At 45.9% G+C, this 27,096-nt stretch overlaps 4 protein-coding genes across 5 annotated transcripts; 2 read left to right on the top strand and 2 right to left on the bottom strand.

The window, feature by feature from the left end:
- Nucleotides 1-1,370: 1,370 nt before the first annotated feature.
- atg3 (autophagy related 3) lies at nucleotides 1,371-5,804 on the bottom strand. 2 transcript variants are annotated; one of them, XM_070930412.1, is made up of 12 exons: nucleotides 5,494-5,804; nucleotides 5,133-5,174; nucleotides 4,939-4,988; nucleotides 4,272-4,342; nucleotides 3,768-3,875; nucleotides 3,394-3,446; nucleotides 2,832-2,913; nucleotides 2,697-2,731; nucleotides 2,435-2,587; nucleotides 2,187-2,314; nucleotides 1,990-2,058; nucleotides 1,371-1,575 (listed from the first exon to the last, which is right to left on the bottom strand). In XM_070930412.1, the coding sequence occupies exons 1-12, from the start codon at nucleotides 5,563-5,565 to the stop codon at nucleotides 1,494-1,496; spliced, it is 945 nt and encodes a 314-aa protein (XP_070786513.1). In that variant the 5' UTR covers nucleotides 5,566-5,804; the 3' UTR covers nucleotides 1,371-1,493. The 2 variants fall into 2 exon arrangements, with proteins under 2 accessions (XP_070786513.1, XP_070786512.1); XM_070930411.1 differs by having other exon boundaries at nucleotides 2,832-2,919; nucleotides 5,494-5,802.
- Nucleotides 5,804-10,565, top strand: cars2 (cysteinyl-tRNA synthetase 2, mitochondrial). Its single transcript, XM_070930410.1, has 15 exons — nucleotides 5,804-6,158; nucleotides 6,247-6,297; nucleotides 6,396-6,513; nucleotides 6,619-6,690; nucleotides 6,809-6,914; nucleotides 7,005-7,085; nucleotides 7,278-7,407; nucleotides 7,812-7,945; nucleotides 8,145-8,212; nucleotides 8,339-8,405; nucleotides 8,839-8,977; nucleotides 9,079-9,202; nucleotides 9,527-9,625; nucleotides 9,759-9,962; nucleotides 10,075-10,565. Exons 1-15 carry the CDS (start codon nucleotides 5,929-5,931, stop codon nucleotides 10,159-10,161), a joined length of 1,710 nt encoding a protein of 569 aa, XP_070786511.1. The 5' UTR covers nucleotides 5,804-5,928; the 3' UTR covers nucleotides 10,162-10,565.
- A 776-nt stretch (nucleotides 10,566-11,341) lies between these two features.
- Nucleotides 11,342-13,746, top strand: LOC139306973 (uncharacterized). The gene is made up of 6 exons (XM_070930935.1): nucleotides 11,342-11,728; nucleotides 12,355-12,520; nucleotides 12,618-12,825; nucleotides 12,924-13,148; nucleotides 13,256-13,323; nucleotides 13,529-13,746. The coding sequence occupies exons 1-4, from the start codon at nucleotides 11,342-11,344 to the stop codon at nucleotides 13,126-13,128; spliced, it is 966 nt and encodes a 321-aa protein (XP_070787036.1). The 3' UTR covers nucleotides 13,129-13,148; nucleotides 13,256-13,323; nucleotides 13,529-13,746.
- On the bottom strand, nucleotides 13,747-17,023 carry LOC139306687 (DDRGK domain-containing protein 1-like). The gene is made up of 8 exons (XM_070930634.1): nucleotides 16,868-17,023; nucleotides 15,971-16,120; nucleotides 15,740-15,870; nucleotides 15,547-15,648; nucleotides 15,324-15,446; nucleotides 15,195-15,233; nucleotides 14,973-15,078; nucleotides 13,747-14,698 (listed from the first exon to the last, which is right to left on the bottom strand). Exons 1-8 carry the CDS (start codon nucleotides 16,953-16,955, stop codon nucleotides 14,538-14,540), a joined length of 900 nt encoding a protein of 299 aa, XP_070786735.1. The 5' UTR covers nucleotides 16,956-17,023; the 3' UTR covers nucleotides 13,747-14,537.
- Between the last annotated feature and the right edge of the window lie 10,073 nt (nucleotides 17,024-27,096).

Here is a 27,096-nt window from a genome sequence, read left to right as displayed (position 1 = left end):
TGTGTAAGTACTGTCAGAAACATGTTACTGTCATGAGCCAAATATAGTTTATAATTCACATTCTTATAAACAGAAACAGACCAGAAATTAATTTATTGAAGTACACCGTGACAATAAAATCATTCGATTTGTTTTTGTTTTGTTGCGAAAATGCTGCACAATAAAGGTCAAAGCCAGCCTTCACGTAACTCTTGGACACAGCAGGTAGTGATGGTGGAGAGCCATGGGCGAATGAAAGGGCCTGACCATCGACACATTCAGAGAAAGAAGTCTTAAGACAAACCGGCAAGAGCCAAATCCACAGATGGGAAAGAGCCAGATATCGTTTCTCAGGAGTTGGTGGAGCCAGTGAATATTGGACTTACATTCATCAGGAGCAAACAAACAAACAAACAAACAAACAAAAAAAGAATGCTAACGTTGGTCTGTGTTTGCTGGATGTGGTAATAGGCGACTGTTTGCCAACATGTTAGCGACGACAACTTTATTAGGTGATACAATATCAGTGTTGAGTTTACAGCTTGTTCTGAGTGGCCTACCCCCCCCCCCCCCCCCACCCCACCCCACAAAAAAAATCACTGAATGCAGCTTTAATTGTTGTGTCGGATACTGAAGCCAGGCCCTAAACTGTTAAACTGAAGATAACTGTTTCGATGTGTGCACCTGGAACCGTCTCATCCAGGCCTGTCTCACCAGAACCCATCTGATGCTTACTAACTCAAAGGGGCTGACGCTTTGTGCAACCGGGGGGGGGTTGGTTCATTTGCCGAGATGGGACTGAAGCGGTCGGAAGCAGTGTGGAATGGGGTGAGTTTCAGCGACAGCATCGAAATCTTCTCATCAAGAACTTTGTGAGAGCTCACCACATTGTGGTCAAAACATTAAAACCCGTAGAGAAACAAGAGGAACGGTCCAACTTTTGGGACTTTTGAAGGCTCGTCTGCAGTCTTACCCAGAGTCGTGGTGAGATATGGCATGGATGCAGCAAAGCCCAGCTCAGCACAAAAGGCCGGAAGGAGGGGGGAAACTACCAGCCGGCTTTGACGAAAGCGAGCGAATCGAACGGTTGTTGTTACGAATACATCAAGAGATTTCCGTTTTTTCCACAACTAAAAAGGTACGACGGGAAAATAAGACGGCTCCGAGTTTGATGAAAGTCGGGTTTTTCATGCCATAGCTGGGCTCGCCGCAGTTAGCCAGAACGTAACCATCTCTGCACTGGACGCGCACAGATCGAACCGATACTGACCTTCTTAACCGACTCTGGGTTTTCATGGAAAACAAGCCTGTTTTCCCCAAAACGTTGCGCTGTTCCTTTATCACACTGTTTTGTCACATACCTACAAATACACACCCCCCCCCCCCCAAAATGTCCTGCACCTGCGCAAAGTGTCTCAGAGTAACACACAAAACATTCCACAAAAATCAGGTTGTAATCAGACCACGACCGGGTATAATCTCAACACGGAGGCAGAGAGGCCGGTTTTATGGAGCTACATGGTGAAGTGTCTCGTGTAGTCGTACTCTATTGTGGGAATGACCGCCTGGACAAACTTGAGGAAAATCAGCAGGTACCTGAAAGCGCCAGTTAAGGAGAACACGGGAGGAGCGTGGAGGGAGGCTATAACAGACCCATACCATAACAATGTAGCGCTAGAGGAGAGGATGAATGATACAGGGTTCATCCTGGACATAAGGATATATTGATATATATATACTGTATGTTGTGGTATAGTACATTTTCTGGAACGACTATGAATATAGTCATATAGCTCCCCTCCCTAAAAACCCACATTCTTCTGATTGGCTGGCCAAGTTCCGGAAGTCCTTTGGAAGACTTTCCAAAGGCAAACTGTAAACCTAATGATACACATACACAGACATAAACATAAGCATCTGGTCTGTGCCTGGAGCAGAGATACCATATAAGGACATCCGTGCCCGTCTGACACCAGATGGACACGGCGGTTGACCACCATGAAAGGATACATATGCACTCCCAGCTCTCCTCCCCCTTCTGCCACAGTCTCGATGATCTTTTTCATCACTTCAGCATGTCTGAAAGGAAAGGTTGGAGCAGGGGGGTCTGTGAAAACGACTAAAATTACGTTTTTAAAACACAGTCACACCATCAAACGCCCCTATACTTCAAGAAGTCATGTATTCATACAGGCTGTCTTTCTCACCTGCAGGGGTGAACGGAGCACATGGCAGGTGGCGGGAGGTGGGGGTGGTTCTCGATGGTGACCGTCTTCTTCACGTGGTCCTGGCTGATGTCCTCGTACATCTGTTCCACGGTCAGCGGTTGCCTGTCCTGGAGGGGGGTGGGGGTGGGTGGTGAGCCAATGGTGAGTTTGGCTCGGAGTAATTCTCAATCTCAAATATCACTCCACATTATTATCAAAACTGAAATCTGAGAGGTACAGGTACGCACTTCGTCATATCCAAACAGCCAGAGTCGAGGGGTCTGGTAGTATTTATCGTACGTGATGTACAGGTCATATGTTCTAGTCTGAAGGATGGCGTCTTCACTCCCAGGCTCCGCTTTGGCTTTAGTTTCTACCATTTTGCTGGTGTCCAGGGTCGCCTGGAAAAAAAAAAAAGAGGACAAGGAGTGTAAGGCGGCAGTCTGATTGACGATAACTGATATTGCACCACGCAGTGAATGATACGCTGCAACCCTTCGCGCCGTCTACCTCGTCCGTTTCCAACAGGCCGCTCTCCTCGTATTCTGGAAAGACAGCAATTGAGGTTAACGCGAGTTAAAGCGCGGGCCGTTTGAAGGAAACAAAAAAAAAACGATGGCAGGACATGGGGGAGACGTGAACTACCTTCCATATCCGCTGCCTCGCCGTCTTCATCGTCGTCTTCATCGTCGCCATCACAAGAGGCTGCAGATGTGGCGTTCATGTTCTTGTCCTGGAGTGAATTCAAATTGAAAACGACTCAGTTGCAACAAAAACGGCCACACTCTACGATCCACGTAGTGAACATCAAAAGTGCACTATTTGCCTTGATTTTTAATGACCTTGAGGAGTGAGGTGAAGACCCATTAACACACACAGCCCGTATTCAGACACTGCGCCTTTAAACGAGCCGTAGGGTCCTCCGTAAGGTTGTGATGTCACAACTATACAGTCGCCGCACTCAGCCACGCCCCCAAGTTATTTGATAATATGGGACCTTTAAAAGCCACAATGTGTACAATTTCCAACTTTGGCGGTGGCATAAAAAAAAAAAAAACAATGGGGCGGAGAGCAAAGGACTCCAATCTTTTCATGTAATCTTAGCTGCTTTAAGTATACCAAACTATACTCTAACTTCACATTGTGTTCCAATCAGAACCGACACAAAACCAAAAAAAAAATATATATATATATATATGGAGCTTACCTTATTATTGTCCAGTGAAATTTCTCGTACAGCATCTGTGACTCCTAACACACCTGCAGAAACACAACTCAGATCGTCTTTGCAAACTCTGTACACCATGATGCGTATTAAAAGGTCTACAACTATTAATAGTTGTCTTCATTTTTATTTTAAATAAATATCTTGCATCAAAAAAAAAACTATGTGGAAATGATCTTAATCATTATCTCATATCATTTTAATCTTGATGATTTGAGAAGAATGATTTGTGTAACACAACACTTAAAGAAACTCGAGCAAATACGGACCGTACACATTCGCTGCATATCAATCCAACCCACATTGGTGGGTGAACTACGAGCAGCCGCGCTCGGGATGTACGCGCTTGCATGTACCTGAGTTATGGTAAGTGTCCACCCAGCCCCCGTCTCCGTCGTCCTCCTCTATGATGGCCTCCAGCTCATCGGAGTACTCCATCTGTTTACAGCGCTTGTAACAGGGAACTGCAAGACCGCGAATACACAGGGAGGCGGGGGTTAAACACGACCCAGAGGAAGTGAAACAAGGCACAGATCGCGCTGGTGACCCAAGTTAGCTGGCAATGATAAAATATGGTAACAATGGTCGTTGTCAGGGCGGAGATTATTATTATTTCAAGTTGTTTTGATTGAATCTTATACAGATTTTCATCTTGAATACCAATAATAAATCAATTTCTTAAAAACTGATTTTAGGATTTTAGTTTACTTCATTTACATTCCCTCTCAAAAATGAGGCAGTGGAGAGACGTGTATATGCAACAAACACAAATTGTGGATGCGACAAAGCGAGTTAGGATGGGTGAGTAGACTGAAACACATAAATGACCAGCAGTCCCCACTTTAAATCCACCTCCTCACCATTGCGTGTCAGGAGAAACTGTTTATCCTGGGGCAAATACGGCTTCACCTTCACTTCCTCCCCACTGGCCCTGAGGAGAAGAGAGGGGGAAATCACAAACATACCAAAAAAACAAAACACATTATTTCATAGCAGGTCATGTCTTTTGTGCTCACTATACTTTTACCAAAAGCACTGGTCCAAAATGCCCTCGGGTTTTATAAACCACCCTTCTCCGTTTGCTTTTTGTATTGCTTTAAAAGAGGAACACAAGCTGAATGACTGAAATGGAAAGTGACAATCACATAAAAATTTTTTAAAAAACATTCCAACAACAATGACCATAAAGTACCTAAAGATATACAAATACATGTTGGCCATACGAGATACAGCACAACTCGAGGACAAGCAAAATTATTTCTTTTATTGCCATTTCAGTTTTTGAAAATGCGCCAGAAGGTGACACAGACGGTAAATAGTGTGATGCAACTTGGGTTTCTTCAACTGGAATATTCCACCAGCAGCACCCACAGTACTGACATTACTACCTACTTTCTACCCTCAGGCCCCTGCCCAAATTACACACATATATTATTATTATTTTTAACTTTTGCCTCATAGGAAATGGAATGGAATATATGAGGAATTCATGTTATCTGTGATTCATGCTCCAAGCAAGACACCCACCATTTCCATGTGGGGCAGTGGTGAACCAAGTGATCTCCGGCTGCTACAAACTAAAAAAAAAAAAGAGGGGGGGGGGGGGGGGGTTGAAGTATGAGCCACACTAACATATAGGCTTGTTTGTTGTTTACATAAGGCAATATAATAACACACATCATCCACATGTACACACGGGCCTTCATGAAGTTTGCTCTCACCTCCTCTGGTGTGATGACTCCAGTCTCTTTGAATTTCGATTCCTGGGATCAACAAGGAAACCAAAATTGTATGTTAGACTTGAAGTGATAAGTTGAGGTATAACCTCCGGCTGCGTTGTTTACCAAAACTGTACGAAGGTGACGTTATTAATGAAGGCTGGGTATTCCATGTAGGTCTATTAACTTGTAACGCTATCTAATTAAGGACACTTAGTTAACACTAACAAAACAGAACACGGTGACGCATGTTGCTGTGAGCTACGGGACACAACACTTAGCATCTGTTCGAGTGTTTATGACAGCTCGTACAGTAGCCGCCACCTATCAACAAGCTAGCTCGTGGAAATGAATGCAAGTTTACCTTCAACACTGGTGTGAGAAACTCGGCCACTCCGAGGGCCGTGCCTTTCACCGTGTTTATGACGTTCTGCATCTTGTAGGGCTCCTTTCCTCGGGGATACGACGCGGGGCTTCTCCTGGAGAGAAAAAAAAAACCCGTCCTGTCCGAAATGATTATTATTTGGACATCGCTACTCAGGCAGGAGAGTGCCAGCAGGAACGAATCACATGACACGTTCGACAACACTTCCGGTGTCGGAGTCTCGCGAGAAGTGCGGAGGGGTGTGTGTGTGTGTGTGTGACGTGAGCGCCCAGCAGTGTGGGTAATAGCGTCTGACGTCTGTGGGTGATTTTCAGAGGGTATGTTGCCACTTGTGCTAGCGCCGTGTTAATGCGCGAGGCTAGCGGCTAGGCTAAGCTAGCAGTGCGTGTGCTGCTTCGGCGCGAGGTTCCAACTATGTGGAGGCGCTCCGCGAGGTCCGTGTTGCGGAGGGCAAGCGTCCTCCGCGGGGTTTTCGCGGCTCGGCCAGTCGACACTGTCAAAGTCAGATGCAGTGGGTCCCATAGCTGTGTCTCAGGGAAGACGTGGGTGAGACCCAGCGGGTTCGACACGGGTTTAAAGGCTTTCAACAGCCTGACCAAACAGAAAGAGCCTCTCATTCTGGCACGAGAGGGAGTAGCTACCTGGTACGGAATGACGCTGTGTGATTAATGTACGTGTTATTCACTTCCGGCCGCAATAATAACCTCACACAGTATTGCGCATGTGTTGCAGGTACAGCTGCGGACCCACTGTGTACGACCATGCCCACCTGGGCCATGCATGGTACTGATGTAAACACTGTATGTACAAGTCAAAGATTGTGAAATGTGTCTGAGATAAATGGCTTTACGCTTTACCCCCCCCCCCCCCCTCCTCCCCAGCTCTTATGTCAGGTTCGATATCCTGCAGAGGATTCTGGCCAGGCTTTTCGGGATCACTGTCATCCACGCGATGGTCATCACTGACATTGATGACAAAATAATCAAAAGAAGCTGGGAGGTAAGATCACCAGAGTGTGTTTAAAAAAAAAACCCCAGTCATTCTCACGGCTGCGGAAGCATGTTTATTCAGAGCATGTGTGTGTGTGTTCCCTTTGCTTTATAGGAAAATGTTTCCCCAACCGTCATAGCCACAATGTATGAGGAGGAGTTCAAGAGGGATATGCTGTCATTAAAGGTGTGTGATTAGGTCACAGGTCATGTTTTGTTATATTACAATAAGTATGTATATTCTATCCCAGCATTCACTGCAAGAATTATGTTTATCTTTGTGCTCTCCCGTTGTGTTTTTTGAGGTGATTCCTCCTGCAGTGTACATACGGGTCACTGAGAATGTGCCTCGCATTGTCGCGTTCATCGAGCGCATCATCAAAAATGGACACGCTTATGCCACAAAAGAAGGTGACTGTCTCTCTCTGTCTCTCTCTCGCTCGCGCACGCAATAAATGACCAAGCGGCCAATCACATTTTGTGGAACGCCTTTCGTTGCAGGCGACGTGTATTTTGACATCCAGTCCATTGGCGAGCGTTATGGCAAGTTTGTGGGAGCTGTGGATTCTCAGGGAGAGCCTGGTAAGTTTTAGCCTCAACTCCACAACGCAGGACGACACAATATAATACAATTGTCAGTCAGAGTTCTTGCCCGAGTTTTAGTATACCATTAAAAGCTCGGAAATGTACACACCGAGTACGCTGGCACTGCTCGTCCTGTATCAGGCGGGCTTGCATGCTGGCTTTACTAACGGACAACAACCTGTTCTCCAGGCAGCGCAAATAAACGAGACTCGAGGGATTTCGCTCTCTGGAAGCGGTCCAAACCTCAGGAACCGTCCTGGGAGTCCCCGTGGGGCAGAGGAAGGCCTGGCTGGCATATCGAATGCTCGACCGTTGCCAGGTTTGGATCCACAGCAGCCTGTCTTGCGCTGTATGTTAGCCCGTCCTTTGGGCCCCTCCGAGGATGCAGGATCAACGGAGCCAAGGCCCTCGATGCACGAAGCATACTCTTATGAGTTTAAGCTAGGTGTACTTTATAAACTGGCAGCTGGAGTGTGTATCAGCCTATTTCCAAAGTACTAGCTTAAGTAAAATGTTTATGTCAGATAGAATGAGTAATTTATTTTTTCATCTATCAAGTATAAGGTTGTTTTTGCAGTTGTAAAAGGTCCCTATGGTGTTTTTGGATTTGGCATTTATTGGCAGATTTGTCAGCTAATCACTAGACTGCTCAATAATGCCATCGCATGCGCTTCAGACTCTCTCAGTCGATAAGTGTTGCCGTCTCTGTGGTGGTGGTTTCAGCTCGGTGTTCGGGAGTCAGCTGGACATCCACTCGGGAGGGATTGACCTGGCCTTTCCTCACCACGAGAATGAGGTCGCGCAGAGTGAGGCCTACCATCAGTGCGGACAGTGGGCAAACTACTTCCTCCACTCGGGTAAACCCCCCCCCCCCCGGCATGTTTTCACTTTCTTCTAAATGTCTAATAAATGGCGTTAGAAGTGTGTAGGAATTGTGTGAATTTACATCTAAATATACCATCCTTAGAATGAAATGTAAGCAAAATAAGCTCTGTTAAGGATCCATTTTCACCAGTGTGTATGGTAATGGTAATGGGTTTGTTATTGTTTTTTTAGGGCACTTGCACCTAAAAGGCAGCGCAGAGAAAATGTCTAAATCTTTAAAGAACTATGTCACCATCAAGGTAAGGTCACCGCGAATCCATCACCACTCACCGAGTAGCTGTTTTGCGAGAACCAAAGGATCCCTGCGTCTTCCATGTTGTATCCTGACGTTTGTGAAAGTTAAGTCATTCTTTGTCTTCCATCAGGATTTCCTGCGGTCTCACTCCGCCAACGAATTCCGGATGTTTTGTCTCTTGACCAAATACAGATCAGGTGGGGTCACTCATCAGGCACATCTGGAATTGAATAAAAAATAAAATCATTAAAAAAACATTTTGAATCCCTATAAAAAAGTAAATGTATTCATAATTTTAACGACATTTTAGAAATTCAAATTATTTGCACACATTTCACCATAACCATATTGATTTTTTGTAACTGCACAATGTAAAAGCAGAATTAATTTGTTATTTTACTAATTGCGTTTTTTTTTTAATGTATAAGATAATGGATGTAATTGAATGTAATTAAGGAATGGGGGAAAAAAGCAGCTGATTATCCCATTGGCACACTCCAGCCTCCGTATCCCCCCCGCAGTATTTGAGCATGATGACCACCGTGTCTTCTTTGACACGTTAATTGCAGAAAGTTTAGTTTTCAGTGGCGAACAGAAGAACATTCATGCCTTTTTGTGGCGTCTCCACAGCTATAGACTACAGTGACAGCAGCATGTCGGAGGCACGGACCTCCGTGGGAACCGTCTCCACCTTCATCCATGATGCCCAGGCCTACATGAAGGGCCAGCTGCAGTGTTCACCTGTGCAGGAAGCTCTGCTCTGGGAGAGGTGGGCGCTTCCTCCGCCGTCCGACGTTCCGATTCGTGGCCTTCGTCCCATTTTGTTTCGGTCCTGATCGGGAGGACGTGGTGTTCTTTGTCTTCCCTCAGGTTGGCCGAGACTAAGTCCAGCGTGGCGAAAGCGCTGTCCGATGACTTTGACACCCCGAGGGCCATCAGTGCCGTGATGAATCTGGTTTATCACGGAAACTGCCAACTCCAGCCTGTTTGCAAGGTAAACTTGCTGGTCAATCACTGTTGCTTACAAGAAGCCTCACCAGTAGTGGAACAAAGATGTAATCCTTGTCCTGAAGGGGGTCATTGTCTAACTATTGATTAACTAATTACCGTCCGGAGGGGAGGGTCTGTGGAAACAAGCAGAAGCAGTTGAAAAGATTTAGAAATTTTGATTTCAGTCAGATGGAAAACAGTTTATCGCACAATAGTGAGCGACTGAAGTAAAACACTGAACCCCTGTGTGTGTGTGTGTGTGTGTGTGTGTGTGTGTGTGTGTGTGTGTGTGTGTGTGTGTGTGTGTGTGTGTGGTATCTCTGTTCAGTCTGACGGAGTGGCTCGCAGCCCTGCAGTGTTTGGAGCGATGGTCAGCTACATCAGGGACATCTTGGATGTGTTTGGGATCGATCTGCTGCACAGTAAGGTCAGAGCTCAGGGATTGAGACAAAATAAACCAGCGTGTGTGTGTGTGTGTGTGTGTGTGTGTTCATGGTAATGAAGGAACTATTTGTTGCTCACACATTGCTTCGCCTCTGCTGTGCTGGCGCCACGCGCAGGAGGCTGACACGGCGGGCAGTCACGGCAATCTGGAGGGCGTCGTGGAGCAGCTGGCCTGTTTCAGAAGCGAAGTTCGAGCGTTCGCGCTCGCCCGGCAGGACGGTCCCACCGACAAACCTGGGCTTCACCCCGAGAGGATCCCCCTCCTCAAAGCCTGTGACGCCCTCAGAACTGACCTGGCGCCCTTGGGTGTGCTGATAAAGGTATGCTGGTATTTTACACAGTCTGAATGCAGAAAAATGCAGCATTTACTCTGCTGGAAAGTATAATAATTTTACATGGAGATCGTACTGATCATATTCTTCATGTTTTCAGGATAGAGGAGCCAACTCGACATGGGAGATCACTCAGGGAAAACAGAGACAGAGTGTCCAGGATAAAGACCAGGAGGCATCCAGCTGAAATCCACCTCTGCCTCTGAGACTGACTCTAGCTTGTGGACTCAATTTAACTTCATCAACTGAAAGACTTTATAAAAATAAGAACAATCCTGATTTCGTAACAGCCGAAACTTGGTCAAATGCCTGATGTGCTTGTCTCACAGCGTTTCAAGTCTCATATTCCTTGTTTCGTAAATCAGATGGTAGATTATGTAATAAAAATCTGTCTATTTAAGTGCTGCAATATGTTTTGTGTTCATTTTATGTTTACTGTGTGTCTTTTAGCACCAAACAAAACAAACTATTTATAATCCGAATCTTTGTTTGGTTTAGGGATTGGAGGGCAACGAGGCCTTAAAATCCATCTGCCATTGGAAGAAAGTTGTGATTCAATAATCGAGCCATTAAAGCTACAATGGAATAAAGTCTCTTTGACATGAGTTCCTTTTTTTTTTTTGTGCTTTACAAAACAAAAAATAATAACTTCCATTTTATTCATTTCTCTTATCCCTCGTACATTAAGAGAAAAACAACAGAACAACAAAACAGAAACAAACAGATTCAGAAAATAGCTTACCATAACATAACATAAGCTCATGAAAGTGAAACGAGAGCTTATCTGGTTTCACACCAACAGATACCGTAGGTACATCACTGGCCGCCGCCGCCGCCGCCGTTATAAGTCTGCGCGTCCGCCATATTGGAGCGGTCATGACGCAATACAGCGCGTCGTGAGAGATGCGCAGACTTTCACTGCAATTACAATATATAATTCTGAGCCGATTCTCGCGATGTTTGGTTCGTTATAAACGTGAGTTTAGTGAGTTACTCCGAAAAAAACTTAGATTTCTATGTCTATTATATTGTTATAAAGCTGCCTGGTTGGCTGTTATTGTATTAATAACACAAACAGTGTCAGAAGTAATTAAAGCTCAAATATTTTACGTCATTAACTTTAGACACTGACACATACAATACGATACGATAATGTAATGCGTCAAGTGTTTGAAACCAATGTTCAGATATACAATGCAGTCAGGTGTAAACATAAAATAATGGGGCTCTAGAACAACTAGGGAAGGGTCAAAGTAGTTCCCTGCATTTGTCGAGTAGACCATACTCGGCCGTTGACCGTCCCAATATGGCGACCGCGCAGACGCACGTCAGACCGCGAACGCGCGCGGTGTCCCGTTTCTATATGTATGCCTACACTGGTACCCAGTTCTTCTACACCCGCTCTGTCTCGGAAGCTTTTCGACCGCTCTGCGCAGGAACTAGGCCACGACTCTTCAAGGTTTGAGAGGCTGTTGAGGAGTATGCCTCGCAAAAAGTGTTTTTTCGGCTGTGAAGGAAAGTTGCATTATTTTGCCCTTCCCAAAGAAATAGGCACCAGACAACAGTGGCTGCAGTTTCTTTCTTCGGGCGAAAAACGGCCGCATGCCACATTGCACGTTTGTTCACGCCACTTCACAGAGGACTGTTTCACCAACAGAACCCAGTACGACGCCGGGTTCGCGGCTAGGCTGGTGCTAATAGACGGGTCGGTTCCGTCTGTAGCGCGCCGTGTTGAGGAGTCAGAAGTGCAGCCTGTAAGTAACATCACTGGAGCGTTTGTCTTGTATTGATAAGTGGACGTAAATGGCTCGTGAATACGGTTTCAGTGCAGCTAATGGGCGTATATATGTAGCTAAAGTTGGTAACGGCGATTTGTTAACTGCGCTATCTTGCTAACAGGGAACAATGGGGGAGGAACGAAAAGTAGAAAACAGCACTTCGTGCATTCTATCGCCTGCGTTGTTTTGTCATGTAGGAATGAAAGGATTTAAAGAGGACCTGTTGTGCTTTTCCTTATTTTCTGTCATACACACGGTGTTACAGTGTCATTCGCGTTAAACGTTGCCAAATAATGAGGTAAACGTGTGTAAAAGTAATCCCTTGTGGGCCAAAAGCTCAGGCTTCAGACGCTCCGTTTCCTTCTCCGTGTCTACTTCCTTTTATGTCTTACGTAAGACAGAACAGTTGGTCATCTGCTCGGGGCACAGCAGTGACAGCAAGCCCGCGAAGAAGAAGAAAGGGGGAAAACGCACGCCCACGAAGAAGAAGAAAAAAGAATAGTTAGCTGTGCGTCTTAGCAGTCCACTAATACATGTTTTAGCGCCTTATTTCACCTGTAAACACTATTACTCGTTAATAACTGACGCCATACTTTTCCCAGAGCACACCACAACATCTCCCCATCACCGATGTTAAGTACAGAGACAAGGGGTGCCAAACGGACCCTCAGCCCACAGTCTCCGTCGCAACGCAGTTCTGCCATGAGATGAAATCCACGGCCACGCAGTTGTCCTACTGCACACTGAAGCCACACGTGAGAAGCAAAGGTGTGTATGTCACATGGATACAATACATGTGTGTTAGTTACTGCTGGGTTACACTCCTTCATAAACCAGAAAGGTGTGTTGGCTTGTTTCTAATCAGGCACACAGGTTACACTCTGCTGCGGCACGGACACCACCCAACAAGACACAGGGTTTCAGCCGTCCTTCACACCTGTAAAGGGTGCCAGACCAGCAAAGAGACCCCACCTTGAAGAGGGGGGTGATGAGGAAATCATTTATGAAATCCCACAGCCGCACAACTCCACATCAGAGCCTGGGGACTCTTTGACAGAGTCGTCTGAAATTAGGTAAGGTGCTATGGCTACTTACATTTTTGCCTGTGGGTATAAATGTCTTCACTGAGGAACTGCTAATGTTTGTTTGTTTGTTTGTCCTTTCCTGATAGTGAGGTGGAGTCCCCATCTGATTACAATGATCCTAAATACATTGTGTTTGAGAGCTATCTCAGAGACTTCTTCCAGACCTGTCCAGTGTGCAAGCAGGACTGCGAGCTGCAGCGTCAGAGACTGGGGACTTTTGTGTCCTTTAATCAGCGATGCCCCAACTGCCAGTATACCAGAATATGTCAAATATGTTGTTGGAGAGCGTGATTGACATTCAGCTTGCACAGGTGAGCCTCCATTTACATGGGCAGAAAGTCAACGAGACGTGTGTGTGCACTTGACTATTTATAATGTGTATACGTACATGTAATAAGTAAGTATTTTTTCTCATCAGGCTGTACCTGGCTGTTCCCAAAGTCCAAGTAGGGTCCAAGAAGCCTATTAAGATGGAGCCCGCGTTCAGTAAGTCAAAAATAGAGCTTTTATTCTAAATCATAAAGTATGTAAATGTAACATTTGGCTATAACATCATGTCATACTAATTCTAATTTATATACTAAAAGGAGGAATTTCACACCTCTGTGTAATTTAAAGTGCTATAAACTTAACTGACAGTTATAAAAAATAATAATAAGTCTATCCACAATGTTAACATCATATTTTGCAGAATATGTGAGTGATCTGATGAGGCTTCTTTTTTTGGAGGACCCCGCCACATACATCAAACAAAATCCCCATCCCAGAGGGATCCCTCTGTGTGTGTCGCAGTGCGAGGGACCCTCAAAGGAGGAGGTCATCACCAGGCACGTGTCACGTCTCAGTCGTGGGAGCAGCCGGAACCAGACTTTTTTTTAAAATTATTATTATTATGAATATAGTGTGCACTTTTATTGCTTTTAAATAAAACACTTTATTTTTCGGAGTTGAGTGATTTATCGTTTTGAAATGGGGGGACCATCTGTTTGCACATATAGGGGGGAAAGGTTGATTGATTTCAGTATCTTCCACCTTAAATCTCAGTGTACCATCTTAATGATATTTAAGCTGTTATTTTAAGGTAAAATTGCTGCATAATGTTTTAACACTAGCCCCACACCAGGTCCCGTGCTGATCCTACAGGACTATAACGCTGCCACATATTTAAAGTGTCTAATCGAATGCATATTTAAAAGGAACAGTTCTGACATTTTGGGAAATATCACCATATATACCATAGTATGTTATATAAACATAGTACATTGAAAGGCAAATGTGAGAAGCTAGATCTGGCAGCATACTCTGCCCACACTGCATCTTGTGGATGGACGGAACTAGAGGGTAGAAAGACGTAGGTGGTGGACGCCTGACGTAATCACCATAGGAGTCACAGTGAACAAGACCAAACTCACAAGATGGGACAAAAATAGGAATCTAAAACTTTTTTTTTTTCCCCCCAAGTTTTACTGATGTTTCACAACAATGCTGAGTCACTGCTTGTCATGTTGATGAGGGTAGTTACAGTTCGTTAATCTCAACTTCTAGCTGAATCAAACAGAAGCCTGACACCAAGTGGTGTATAAAGGCCACTGAACCCTGATGTCACTATGCAGTGACATCACGCGGCGCCAAACGGCAGCTAGTAGCAGAAGAGCAGTCCGGTATGTGCTGAGTGAGAGTTACTATTTTCCCATTGTCCATCAGGCGGCGCTGCGGCTCTCTGGCATCAGGTTGATCAGAGAGTTGCTGGCCTGGGCCAGCTCCGTGATGGACACCCGGCCCCTCTGTCGGATGAAATGAGCCACTGAGTCCAGCTCCTCTGGAGTGATGGAGATGAACTTCCCTCTGTCGTCGATCACTCCTGCGGGAAACATCAAAATACAGCATGTGATTATAAAAAGGTAGCATGTAAAGGATGGAGGTAGATAGGGCTGCAACTATTGATTATTTTTAATATCTACAAATCTGGATTATTTCAATGAACTTATTTAAAAATAAATCTAAAGCCCAAAGTGTAGCGCTGAAATCATTTAGGGGGCTGAGACGCGGGAACATCTTATCCTCAGAGTAAGAGCTTGTGGAATCTGTGTGCAGTCTGGGGAGCGTCATCCATAACCAGCCCTGGCCACGCTAACCTGTGAGGGTGCCTTCAGCCAGCAGGTCCTGCAGCCTGCTGATGGCGTCCTGCGTCCTCATCCCAAAATGAGAAGCCAAGTCCTCCAGGAGAACCACCTTAGTGCTCTGCAGAGGGGGACAGAGGGGACGCCGTTTAATACGCCGTATTTAGACACTTCAGTACCGGTTGGAGTGTGTGTGTGTGTGTGTGTGTGTGTGTGTGTGTGTGTGTCAGCTCTCACCTTGATGTGCTGGATGAATTCTTGCAGCAGGTTGCGTGACTGAGAGTAAACAACGCAGACGCTTTATTATATTTGAAATATATTACAGTGACATATTACAGAGAAAATGGAAAACAGCAGAGAAGTGACCTGGTCCTCAGAGAGCTGCTCCTCCTCTCCCTGTTCTTCTATGACGAAGGAGGCTTTGAGTTTTAAGTACTCCTCTTCCTCCCGTCTCTCCTGGTCCTCTTTGGCCCGTTTCTCTTCCTCCTCCTGAATGAACACCAGCAAAGGGTCTCAGCATCTCCTCGTGCAAACAAACACACACAAAAAAACAAAAACAGAGAGGAAACTGCTGAGAGGAGCGCGAGACCTGTTTCTGTTCCAGAAGTCGCTCTCGCTCCTCCTCCTGCCGTCTCTCCTGCTCCCTGAGCTCCTGCATCCTCTTCCTCTCCTCCCTCTCTTCCATCTCCACCTGGACATACACAAACCAGCGCAATGCAAAAAAATGAAAAAAGACATCAGAGGGTCTGCTTTGAGTCTACATCGTTGTCCACACCGCTCACCTCTCTCTGGGCTTTCTTGGCCTGCTTCTCCTCCAGCTTCCTCTGCTTCTTGGCTCCGACCTTTGCCGCCGGCTGGAAGTTCTGCTGCTCCACCTCTTCCTCCTCCTCCTCCTCCACCGCGCGCTCCTCCTCTGAAAGCAATGGCAAAACGTGTGCAAAACGTAAGCATGACCCCTGACAGCAGTCTAGTATGAGCAGCTCAAACACAAAGTTATAACTGACAGCGTTTACCATATTCCACGGCTTCTCTCTGCGGCCGTCTGTTCGCCATCACCGCCGCAAAGTTCCTCCTCCTGCGCGGCATGCCGGCTCCTCGCTCCTCTGCCGCCCGCTGAGGGGGCCCCGCCGCCTGGATGACATCCCTCCGCTGCTCCACATCAGCTGGGCATGCAGAGGGCACACAACATATCATACTGCTGCCTATGAAACACACTTTACATATGTGACAACTGCATAGAGAACAGGAGAACAGCACTGGTGTCAGATCAGTACATGACATTGGGCACTGAGACTGGAATGAGACTAGTTATCCTTACCACAATAAAATGATCCTAAATCAATTCATATAATTAGAAGACATAAAAAAAAAAAAAAAAACTGTGGCAGGAGAATACATTGAGTTTAGGTATCATATGCAAAAAGATATAAAATACAGCCTGCATACTTTTAATGCAGGAATAAAGTAAACAACGTTTTAAAAATAGCTCAGAAATAGAAAGATAGGCAGCAAGTATCACCAAAGGAGATTCGGCAACTTTTTTGTGTCCCCAGTAACTTTGCTTTTAGTGTGCGGATGAAATTGAACGGCTGGGCTTCAACGACAAATGAGGAGACAACGCAGGTTCATATGGCCCACTGCAGCCCCCGTAGTTTGTGACAGCCGCGAGCTGACGTCGCCATAAAAATAGTAGCTAGCTAGCTAGCTAGCGAACCACAGCTGGAAAGTGTTCCGCTGGACTCGCCGCGGTTTCTTCTCGCTGCTTAAACATTTACTGTAACGTCAAAGAAAATTCGAAAATGTCGAGAAGTGAAGAAGAAGTCGAGAGTGAATGCGCAAACACGCACGTCAAGCTTGACACACACTGACGTCGGCTCACCGGCGGGCCAACCTGAACTTAGCTCTCCTACCTTCCTGCGCTTTCCCCCGCACCTTCAGCGCAAACAAAATGAGGACAATGAGGACAGCAGCAGCTACCAGATACAGCGCTACGTCCATAGCTGTCCTGAAATTGCACTTTCACTAAATACGAATTATAGTCCACGTCTGTTTAAGTCTTCAGCTCATTGGAACACTTTGGACAGCGAAGGACCCTCCTCCTTCTTCTTCTTCTTCTTCTTCTTCTTCTTCTCCTTCTTCTTCGTGTTTAATGGCGGATCGCAAACCAACATGTATAGCTGCATACCGCCACCTACTGTAGTGGAGTATGTATAAGGACAACATTAAATGACCAGAATAATAATTATAATCATACTATAATAATAATAATAATTTGATACATATACACACATGCATATATATATATATATATATATATATATGACTACTACTAGTTGGCAGCCAGTTTATAGGTGAATTACTGCCACATGCTGGTTGGTGTAGACAGGTACTTTAGGAGGATAAGCTGAAAAGTAAGAAATCTCTTTCTTTTCCACTTAAAACTGCACCACGAGGACGCCACAAGCGTTCCCAAACGCAAGCGTGGATGCAAAACATATGCAAAGCACGCAGCCTGCCTTGAGGAGGTAGAATTCTAAGTAGCATTCTGAAGCAGAAGGTGTTTAAAATGATCAAAAGCAATGCACATCTTTGCAGATTTGAGATGTCTTTCAGCAGGCGGAGCAGTTTGTCAGGCTTCCAGGTGACATGCAGTGCAGCTTGACACTCACTAGGTGGCAGACACGCTGCCTCTGCAGGCATCACCTCAACTGCTGACAACCCAATATGTATGTGTGTGTGTGTGTGTGTGTGTGTGTGTCCTCTCACATCCTCTCTCTCTCACACAGACACACACACACACACACTCAGGCACAGGCCTCATTCATCAAGTCGGAAGGAAGGTCACATTCACAGCACTGCGCTCTCCGTAATGAATCCCACCTGAAAGCATCTTCCGCTTCTCCACGGGGATTATACTAAATCTAAACGCCGAAACGGCAGCGATAATGCAAATGCAACAAAGCTGCGGCCGTAAAAACTGAAAGCCGCCTCGTTCTCGTCAAACACGGGGACCAGGGTCAGAGATTCGGTGGCCCCCGGGGCCTAAGCAAGCGTGGGCGAATCCCCGGAATCGGGAGCCTTTTCAATCATTTATGTAGAGGCCGGTTTAAACCTTAGAATCAAGTGCATTAAAGCTAAGCGAAGGCGGGGCCGGATTAACCTGCTGCAGGGCCCCTACGAATCCCCTATTAAAAGTCCTCCTGCTCTCTGTGCGATGCATGCGGTTCGTCTTGTGCTAGATCACCACCTGGCCCCAGATTTGTTGCTGATTTGTTGTTGTTGGCAGGGCCCCGAGAGCAGGTAATACGGCAGTGATGGGAAAATCCTACTTAAGTAAAAGTACATAAGTATTAACAACAAAATGTACTGAAAGCATCAAAAGTGAAAGTACTTGTTCTGCAGTAAAACGGCCCCTGTGAGTGTTATGTCATTATATACGACATTATTAGATATTTTTTTTAAAACTAAAATATTACATATTTTTAGACTCATAGGCATCTGAAACATGCCAAGGACTTGTGGGGCCTTGTTGGTACTCCAGCCTTTATCAAAAGGAACTGTCATGACTCAACAGTGAAACATGTTTTCATGTGACAGGAAGAAGTATTTTTATTTCAGTAATGTAAAATGTTCTGACAAATAAGCTCATGGTTCTTGTTGTTTTGTGGGGCCCCTCGGTCAGCCGGGGCCGCAGGGAAGGGTCCACCAAAAGTGGTTCTTGACTTGACTTAAAGCACCTCATGGGCTTCATCAGCAAGTTGAAGGCGGCTCGGCTGTCGCTGACGTCGGCGCGGCGACTGACCAGTTTGCTGATAAACGGGGGTTGAAAGTTCCGGGAAGTGGACCTCGAGTTAAAGGGCCACCTCGCTAATTTTACACGTGAAGCTCAGTTTACTTGTCATGAGGACGGAGTCCCACTCGGGCCGGTGAGAACAGTTTCCCGAGGCTGTGGGTGGGATCTGTCAGGTCTGGGGGGAAAAAAAACAAAAAACAATAAATTACCCAGATGATGTCATGGTGATGTCATCAGGGTCATCTCAGCTTGGCTTGAGACCTCAAATTTATAATACAAATGTCAGGAGGTCTGTTTCTTTTTTTGATCTCACGAGCGCCCTGGCGTCATGAAAGTGCAATACTGAATCACCAAGAAGATAAGAAGGGCCCCTTCGGTTGCCGGTGTGAACCCCGCCGTGAACCCGTTCCCCACTCGTGCAGCCGGAGCCGGAGAGAGTGTCCTCCCCTGTCAGCAGTTTTCTCGGCGAGGCGGGAGCGGCCGCGGAGGGCAGGAACTGGAGGGAAGAGCGCGGACGAAAAAGTGGGGACGGGCTAATCATTTAATCCCCTCTCCCGGAGAAGGATGCGATGGTCCGACCGGGGGTGACGGTACTTTTCCGTCATCGGTGACATCTGGAGGACACAGCCTCATTCTGGAGGCGCCCACTGCAATCTGACACTCTGTCTCTCTCTCTGTGTGTGTGTGTGTGTGTGTGTGTGTGTGTGTGTACATATATTCCGTCTTGTATGTGGAAATGTCCTGTTGCGAGTAATAACACTTTTCATGCTGGTATATATAAAAAAAAGACCTCTGTGTCTGTGTGTGTGTGTGTGTGTGTGTGTGTGTGTGTGTGTGGCTGCAGGATCTTTACTCCAATGACAGTGCAGCATGTCCTCAGACTTACTGTCTTGAGCCGACACGTGCCAGTATGATGAGAAGCTGTGGAGGGAAAAAAAAGATGAATTTCATACAGTGTGTGTGTGTGTGTGTGTGTTTGTGTGTGTGTGTGTACGGACGAGCATGATTGAATTTGGCCAATGAGCTGATTCTTATTATAATCAGCCTGTCAGATGCTATTTTATGGTATGCAGAGAATGCATGCACGGCTGAGACGGTCTAAAGTTGAAGGTGAGCATTCGAAGGACACTACACTTGCCGCAGTCCTTATTTCCTGGTTCACCACTCAGGTGATCTACAGGGGGGAGGGGGGTGGAGACTACTGCAGCTCATCTCGTGGGACGGCCTTGCAGGGGAAAACTGCAATATGCAGCGGAGAAGCAGTCGTGGGAACATGACCGACGTCCCCTTTGCTTCCATGTCAAACCTCCAGAGGTCAGTGTGACCCTCAGTCCCACGTGGAGGCAGCAGAGCCAAGGACTGGCTGTGCAGGTGTCGTAGTAGTAGTAGTAGTAGTGTGGATGTAGTCATGCAGACGCAAAGAGGAAGTAGTTGTAAGGAGGTGAGGGGAGGCGGGGGGAGGGGTGGGGCAGGAAGAGGAAGAGGGGGAAGAGCTGCAATGCAATGCTCTGCAGGGGACAAGGTGACTCCTCTTGCAGGACACGTCTGTCCATGAGTGAAACCTGAACAAATTCCACCAGGTTCGCCTGGTTAATTACCCCGTTCACCCAGCGAAACCCAAAGCGACTACGCTAGCGCTTCACAAGTCACAAGTTGTATTGGCATGTCACGATGTGATTGGCTGTCAGGTTTTCTAACGAGCGACAGTAACTCAAGACGGTGCTGCATCTCGATATGATTTACCACACGTGGACGTAGGTCACCCATCGGTTTGTGGACTACCTTTTTTTTTTTTTTTTTGTGGCCACGTCAGGGCGGGAGGGCGGCGCTGGGGACCTGAGGACCTGGGTCTCAAACCCCGGGGCCAGTGTTTCTTTTCTAAACAGAATCCAGGCATCTATTTGGGGCAATTCAAAGTGCTTTAGGTACTGCATTAAAACCACAGAAATGAGCAAGTGCGGTGCGGATAATGTTGAGCGTGTTAGGCTCAGCTCAAGGCAGTGGGAGGGGGGGGTGGCATAAAAGTTGGAATAAAATGTAATAAAAGCCCCCCCCCCCCCCCCCCCCCCCATGTTTTCCAGAAGACTACAACATGAAAAGCAGTAGAAAACAAAAACCTATTGTCTGCCTCTGGTGTCTGGTTAGATGACGTGCAAAGGAAAACCACGGCCGAAGATGAAAGCCAAGGGTTTAAACGCGGTGCGACGGAGAAATATTTCGAGTATGGTTCTTCGAAGCCTCGCCACAAACATGCGGCCCGCAGCAGATTAGTCAAGAGAGCATGCTGGGAACAACTCGCCTTCCCTCTCTGCACACGTGAAGCGCTGGCGGGCCGCTGCATGCTCCGGCCCTGGAGAAGGACGTCTGTGACCCCAATGCGCAGCTCACGGTGTATTACATGGGACATCAGAAGCAATGTGATTGTGCAGGATCTGCTGCTTTTTGTCCATAAAGCGCAAGCACTGACATTGGGTCAGTCGGTCCCTTTAGCACGACGACTGATCCCACCACATGCTGCCATTTTCAACAGGGAGACAGGTGAAGGGCAGGCCAGAGGGGGATTGCCCTCCTCTAAAAACACACTCTGTTGACACTGTGCGCAACTGACTGGTGATCCGTGACGATGAGTTTGTTTGGGGGGGTTTTTTTTGCCGTCACAACAGAAGCTTGATGACTCTCGCTACTCTGATTCGTCTACGACCCGTCCGTTCTGCCAGGGCCACTGGTCTGAGGTCGTTTTCAAGACTTCTGGGTACCTGGACTGGGCATGACGTCTTTCATGGTGATTGGGGGGGGACCTTTTCAAGCACAGCTTCGTGCTGCCAAGTCTATTTTTTATTGTAATGAACAATAGTGAGTCCAGGATTGAGCAGGGCCTCCTGATTTACACCGCAACGCTCCCTTATCAGTCCAGCGGAGAGTCTGTTAATGGTTGTGTGCGTTATACGGCTGCAGGATCGGTTCGGCTGTGACAGGGTGGTGCCGTGTCACTTTCACCTTCTTGCGCTTCAAGGACATCATGGCTTCACAGTGTTTCCTTTGTCTCTCATGTCCGGCCAAATGCTGCTGCTCTACCTGTCAACGGGTGTTAATATGAGGTCCTCGCTGCTCCTCCGAGGCTCTGTGGTTGTTTGCCGCGGAGGACTGGGATCACTCTGCTTTACTCATACCTGTGTCAGATGGAGGGGAAACACTCAAGGTTAGGACTCCATAACCCACCCATGGTCCCACCCAGTAAAAAGCAATGGGTAAACCTTCCGGCCTACCAAGGCACACTTGTTTTCGGGTGGGTGGGGGGGGGGGTTGTCGTCTTGCAGTTTGCGATTTGGATTCAAACACTAAGTACTTCCTTTACCCTTCAGTCTGTCACCGCCCACCAGTCTTCGGAGTGAAGTGGTCAAGGTCCAGGTTGTGGTTAAATGAGTCTTTGTTTTATCATTATTAGCCGTATGAGTATCATTCTATATCATCTGTGTCATCTATAAAACGTCCAAAAGATCAAACGGGTACATTCAATACAATAATACAATGGCAGAGACACAGAGAAAAAGCACCGAAAGGATCAGGTAAAGGGAGACCTCAAACACTATGAGGACAAGGTTTTGAGATGCTGCTGTTCCGGTCTACAAATAGCTCCAGCGCTAGCTGCTGCTAAAACCGCAATCATCTGGCTCCGGGTGAGCAAACAGGGCAGATTCCACAATGCTGAAGTGTTCCCTTCAGAGAGGAGATTCCTCTTTGAAACAGCTCTGAGCTGAGATTGAACACTGGGCCTTTACCTCGACGAGACCAGTTTCATAACCTTTATAGTGCTAAATTGCTCCCAGTTCAAAGAGCCGGAGTCTAATTCTGTACATCAGGTTATCTATCTGGCTCAAATATTAACCATTGCATGAATTATTGGAAGGAATGAGCGCTAAACTTTGTACTGGGGTAAAGCAGCAGCTAAATATGAGTGAGATGCGGATTAATTTGTAACTAGCGCAAGGTTTCGCAAGGGGCCCTATATTTCACCACAGCATCAGGAGAGTGGCCGGTCAGGACGTGTGATCTGCATCGAACAGGTTTAGGGCATGCTGGCGGCTCAGACGGGAGAGCAAAACAATGAAAGTTTAATAGGGAGGGTGTGCGTTACACAGTCGACACCGGCAGCTGGCCATATACACCTTCTGCTTTAACTGTACTGGCGCAAGCAATTGGCAGATGGCAGTTAGCTAAAAATGTCTCACTTTATAAGACAATAATCTCAGGTTCTGTTTGCTTTGTGGTTTATTTGAATGGCCATCACGCGGGCAAACTCACTTCCGCATTCCACTTTGCACACACTTGACTTCCCGCTGTTCACACTGCGTCCCGTTTATTTCCAAATGTGCACATTGGCGACAGTGAAGGAGCCCGATGAAACGTAAGTAGCCCTATCCAGTTCCCACCTTCGCTCTGTCGTGACATCACGTCCTGCCTTCAGGGGATTGGGTGACATGAGTCCTACAAAGAAAAAAAAAAAAGCATTCACTTGAGGGAAGTGTATCGGCAACGGGGCGTCACAAATGCGGGCAAATCAGTAACACAGAAAGAGATCGCACACGTTTTGCTATTCAGCGACATCACCGAATAGCAAGACTACCACACTGGACTTGTGTTATTCTAGATTTTTCTTTCTGTCAACAGGACTCAAACCAACCAATGAGCGAAACATTCATTTCCTAACAACCCCTGGCTGCTGTAGTTTTTAGTAACAGGAGGAAATAGTTAATTTGTTGGGGTACTATTTTCAGCGGTGGATTAATCCACGTTTGGTGTCACCAGACTTATCCTAATGCATAAGTCAGATTCAGGATTTACATAATTATCCAATAATTATTTTGTTGCCCCTCTAGCAGCAGGCTGTCAGTCACCCAACACTTCGCAGCGAGTGTAAACCTAGGATGGTTACTCATGAGCCCCCGCAGGATGGTTTCTAATGGTTTCGATGACCCCTGACCTTTAATTTAGCACCGTCATCAGATCAAACACTTTGACAAGGCATTCAAAACTGTACTTTCGGGACACACTGCCGGGTCATTGGTTGTTCAGGCTGTTGATGTCTTATATTCATGTTCAGTCAGTGGTCTTTTCAGTCCATAAACACACCAGATATCTGTCATCTCCGCTGTACTTTGAACATACATGAAAGCTACAGATTGACCGGTGGACTTAAACACCCAATTATCATTAATGGTCTTCCTGAAATGATACCGTTTGTATTTCATTGTTCACAAAAGTACAACTACTTGTTTTCTTTTTGGTTCACTTCACTTTTGAATTGTGAGGTTCCAGCAGTTGGGAACCAGGTTGAACAACAAGTTAAATTCTTTTCACAACTTTGACACATTAACCAGCGCCGTTGAGAGAGGACATTAAACTTTCCATAATGATCTCTGTCAATTATTGACCTCTGGGGTATTATGGTTTGGCCTTGGGTTGTGACCGACAAAAGGTACTTCAGACATTCTATACGGCTAAAGTTAAAGGGAAGCACAGAGGGGTTTTGCTATCGACATGGTCCCAAGTTTATCTTAAACGAGGAGAGGCAGGAAAAATATTACTACCGTGCGCCCTTTATCCTCAGTCTGAACTCACACAACACACAGAAAGAAACAAATGTAGTTCTCATTGACAGACCTTTCTGTTAAACCTTCACAATCCGTCCCCCCATCTTGTCCACGCGCACACATGACTGACGGGACCGAATAAGACTCATTGTGTTCCAGTCTGGGACAGTCGGCAGATAAAATCATACAGTGTGTGATATGTAAAGATTCGTAAGGTCTTTAGATCCAGTTGCTGCCAGTTGTTCTCATGAGGATGTTTCAAACATGTTAGCGTGACGTTAGCATCCTTCTGCTAAAGTTCCCTCACCTCCAGTCTCCTCTCTGTACACTCCATCCAAGATCCCACCCAAACTACTTTTTTCCTCTTACATTACAAATACAATATCTTAAGAAGGTATTCACAATCTGTCACACCAAAGTTGGGAGATTAAAGGGAATTTAACCACATTTAACCCCAACCCTGATCAGCCACGAATCAAGTTTTTCATCTATATATCTATCTCTATGCCAACTGAACAAACTATACTTAAATAAAACATTGTAACACTGTAGTTTATTTTGACTCAATCCCACATACACCATCCTGCTGCCCCAAATACTCACTAGGGCACCAAATGTGGATTAATCCGCCTCTGAAAATAGTCCCAAACAAATTCACTATTTCCTCCTGTTTGAGTAACGTTTGATAAAAGCTACAGCGACCAGCTGTTTTGGGAAACTGTTTTGACTCCTAAAAATGAAACCATATATTTCTATCTTTCTACTATCTCAGTAGAAACCAGTGGCCTTGGGGCTGGAAGGCACAAACAGGGTAGGGAAGTCGGAGAGGATTAAGAGACGGACTAACACGTTATTGTCATTGTCATTTTGGATTTGTTGATGATATGAAAAATATAGTATAGTAGTGATAATATCAGACGGATGCTGTAATGGCATTGCTAAAAGAAAGGTGTACTGTAATCTACAACATAATATGCTGTTTTTAATGTCACAAATTACGTCTATCCCACTCTTTCTTTAGGTTATGTTGGCTGGAAACAAACCACAGCCAGTGAATCCAGCTCCTACACTCCTGCTGAAATGCCACGCACCAATATCCAGCAACAAAAAACGTACTATGGCATTCCTGTGTTTCCCCTATAAACAGCTACAGAGTACACATACTGCCATCAGAGTGCACGATGTGGTCAAGGTCAGGAGCTTTGTTTGTGGACACAGATACAGGCGGAAATAAGCCTGAAACATGATCCTGCGGTATTCTGTCTATATTCTAAATCTAAGTTATATAAGTATAAAGATGTAACCAGGATTTTGTAAGCATTCAGCAACAGCTTGGGTCTCACAGTATCGGACACTCGCTGGCAGTGCAGTTGTTCAATGCTAACAAAATCACCAATTTTCTACTCCAGTAGAATGGAGTCTAATGGGACAGGAGGACGGATTTCAGCTCTATATAACTCAGTGTAAATATATTTAGGTGATACAAAATTGGAGTCAAATTTAACTGAGCTTGAGCCCAGATACTTTATTCATTTTGGTAAAAAAACAAACGAAAAAAAAAAAAACCCAAACATATTTTCTTTGATGAATATCAGTCTCATGTCTATGCTTGGAGCAGTTGACAGGACGTGACCTAGCTTAGCATAAAGACTGGGAGCAGGGGGAAACAGCTAGCCTGGCTCTGCCCAAAGTTACAAAACACTCCTGTTACTTATGAACACCTCTAAAGCTCACTGATTAACTCGTTGTATCTTGGTTGTTAAATCCGTATTCAAACAGAACGGAACAAGTATCCCTCCGCCAGATGCGATCGGCGAGCACACGTTTTGGTCTTCACAGTGAATCAACCAAACAAGTGACAAACTTTAGACAGAGCCAGGCTAGCTGCTTAAATCTTTAACCTTGGCTCGGCTTATGCTAGGCTAGGCTAACCGCGTTCTTGACTCCAGCTCTGCACTTATGCCGCGTTCACGTCATGCCTTGAATGATGGACTTCCACTGACATACGGCATTTCCTGGCATATCGATCATACTGAAGCTACATCAACCATGTGTTGCGGGAGCGACAGTAATCAGGCTAAACTCCTTCATTCACTTGTGAAACTGAGAGGAAGCCAACAGGAAATGGAATGTTATAATCCACAGCTCTTGAATTAATTAGTAATTAACTTCTTTGACCCCACCAGACACAGCAGCGGGTCGTTTTTTTTTTTTTTTTACAACCTCCTGTGACGTGGACAAGCTGCATTCAAACGTACCTATTTCGCATTCTGGAGGAGGTGGGAAAGTATCCCACATGCAACCACTGCAGTAGAGTCCCTCCATGAGATCCAGCGTTGAAGATATTAAATTAAGAGGAAAGCCAGCAGGAAACGGAGCGCAATAACCCACAGCGCTTGACTTAATTAGGAATTGTCTCATTTTCAGTTTGTGCATGTGCCATAGGCCATCACAAAGCATTATGGGTTGGCTCTGCTTATCGGTGCTACAGAAGCTCAGCCGAAGACAATTGTCTTCACTTACAGTTTCAACTCAACCAGCTACAAGCCTCCACCTTACTACAGATCATGGAAGCAACACATTATTGCTAACCATTTTTTTTTAAAACCCATAATAGTGATTTTCAAATGGGCTTTCCTGCCCTCCGGGCAGCCATTGGTTTCCATTCTCCATGTGGTACAAAAACCAACACACAGAGACTTGAGACTTCCTATGTCTCCTTTTATTGTTGCATTACTTTTCGAACACACGCAGA

This window comes from Enoplosus armatus, chromosome 24, assembly GCF_043641665.1.
Source record: "Enoplosus armatus isolate fEnoArm2 chromosome 24, fEnoArm2.hap1, whole genome shotgun sequence".
Taxonomy (NCBI): Eukaryota; Metazoa; Chordata; class Actinopteri; order Centrarchiformes; family Enoplosidae; genus Enoplosus; species Enoplosus armatus.
The sequence above is the reverse complement of the archived record's forward strand: the minus strand, read 5'-3'. Positions and strand labels throughout refer to the sequence as shown.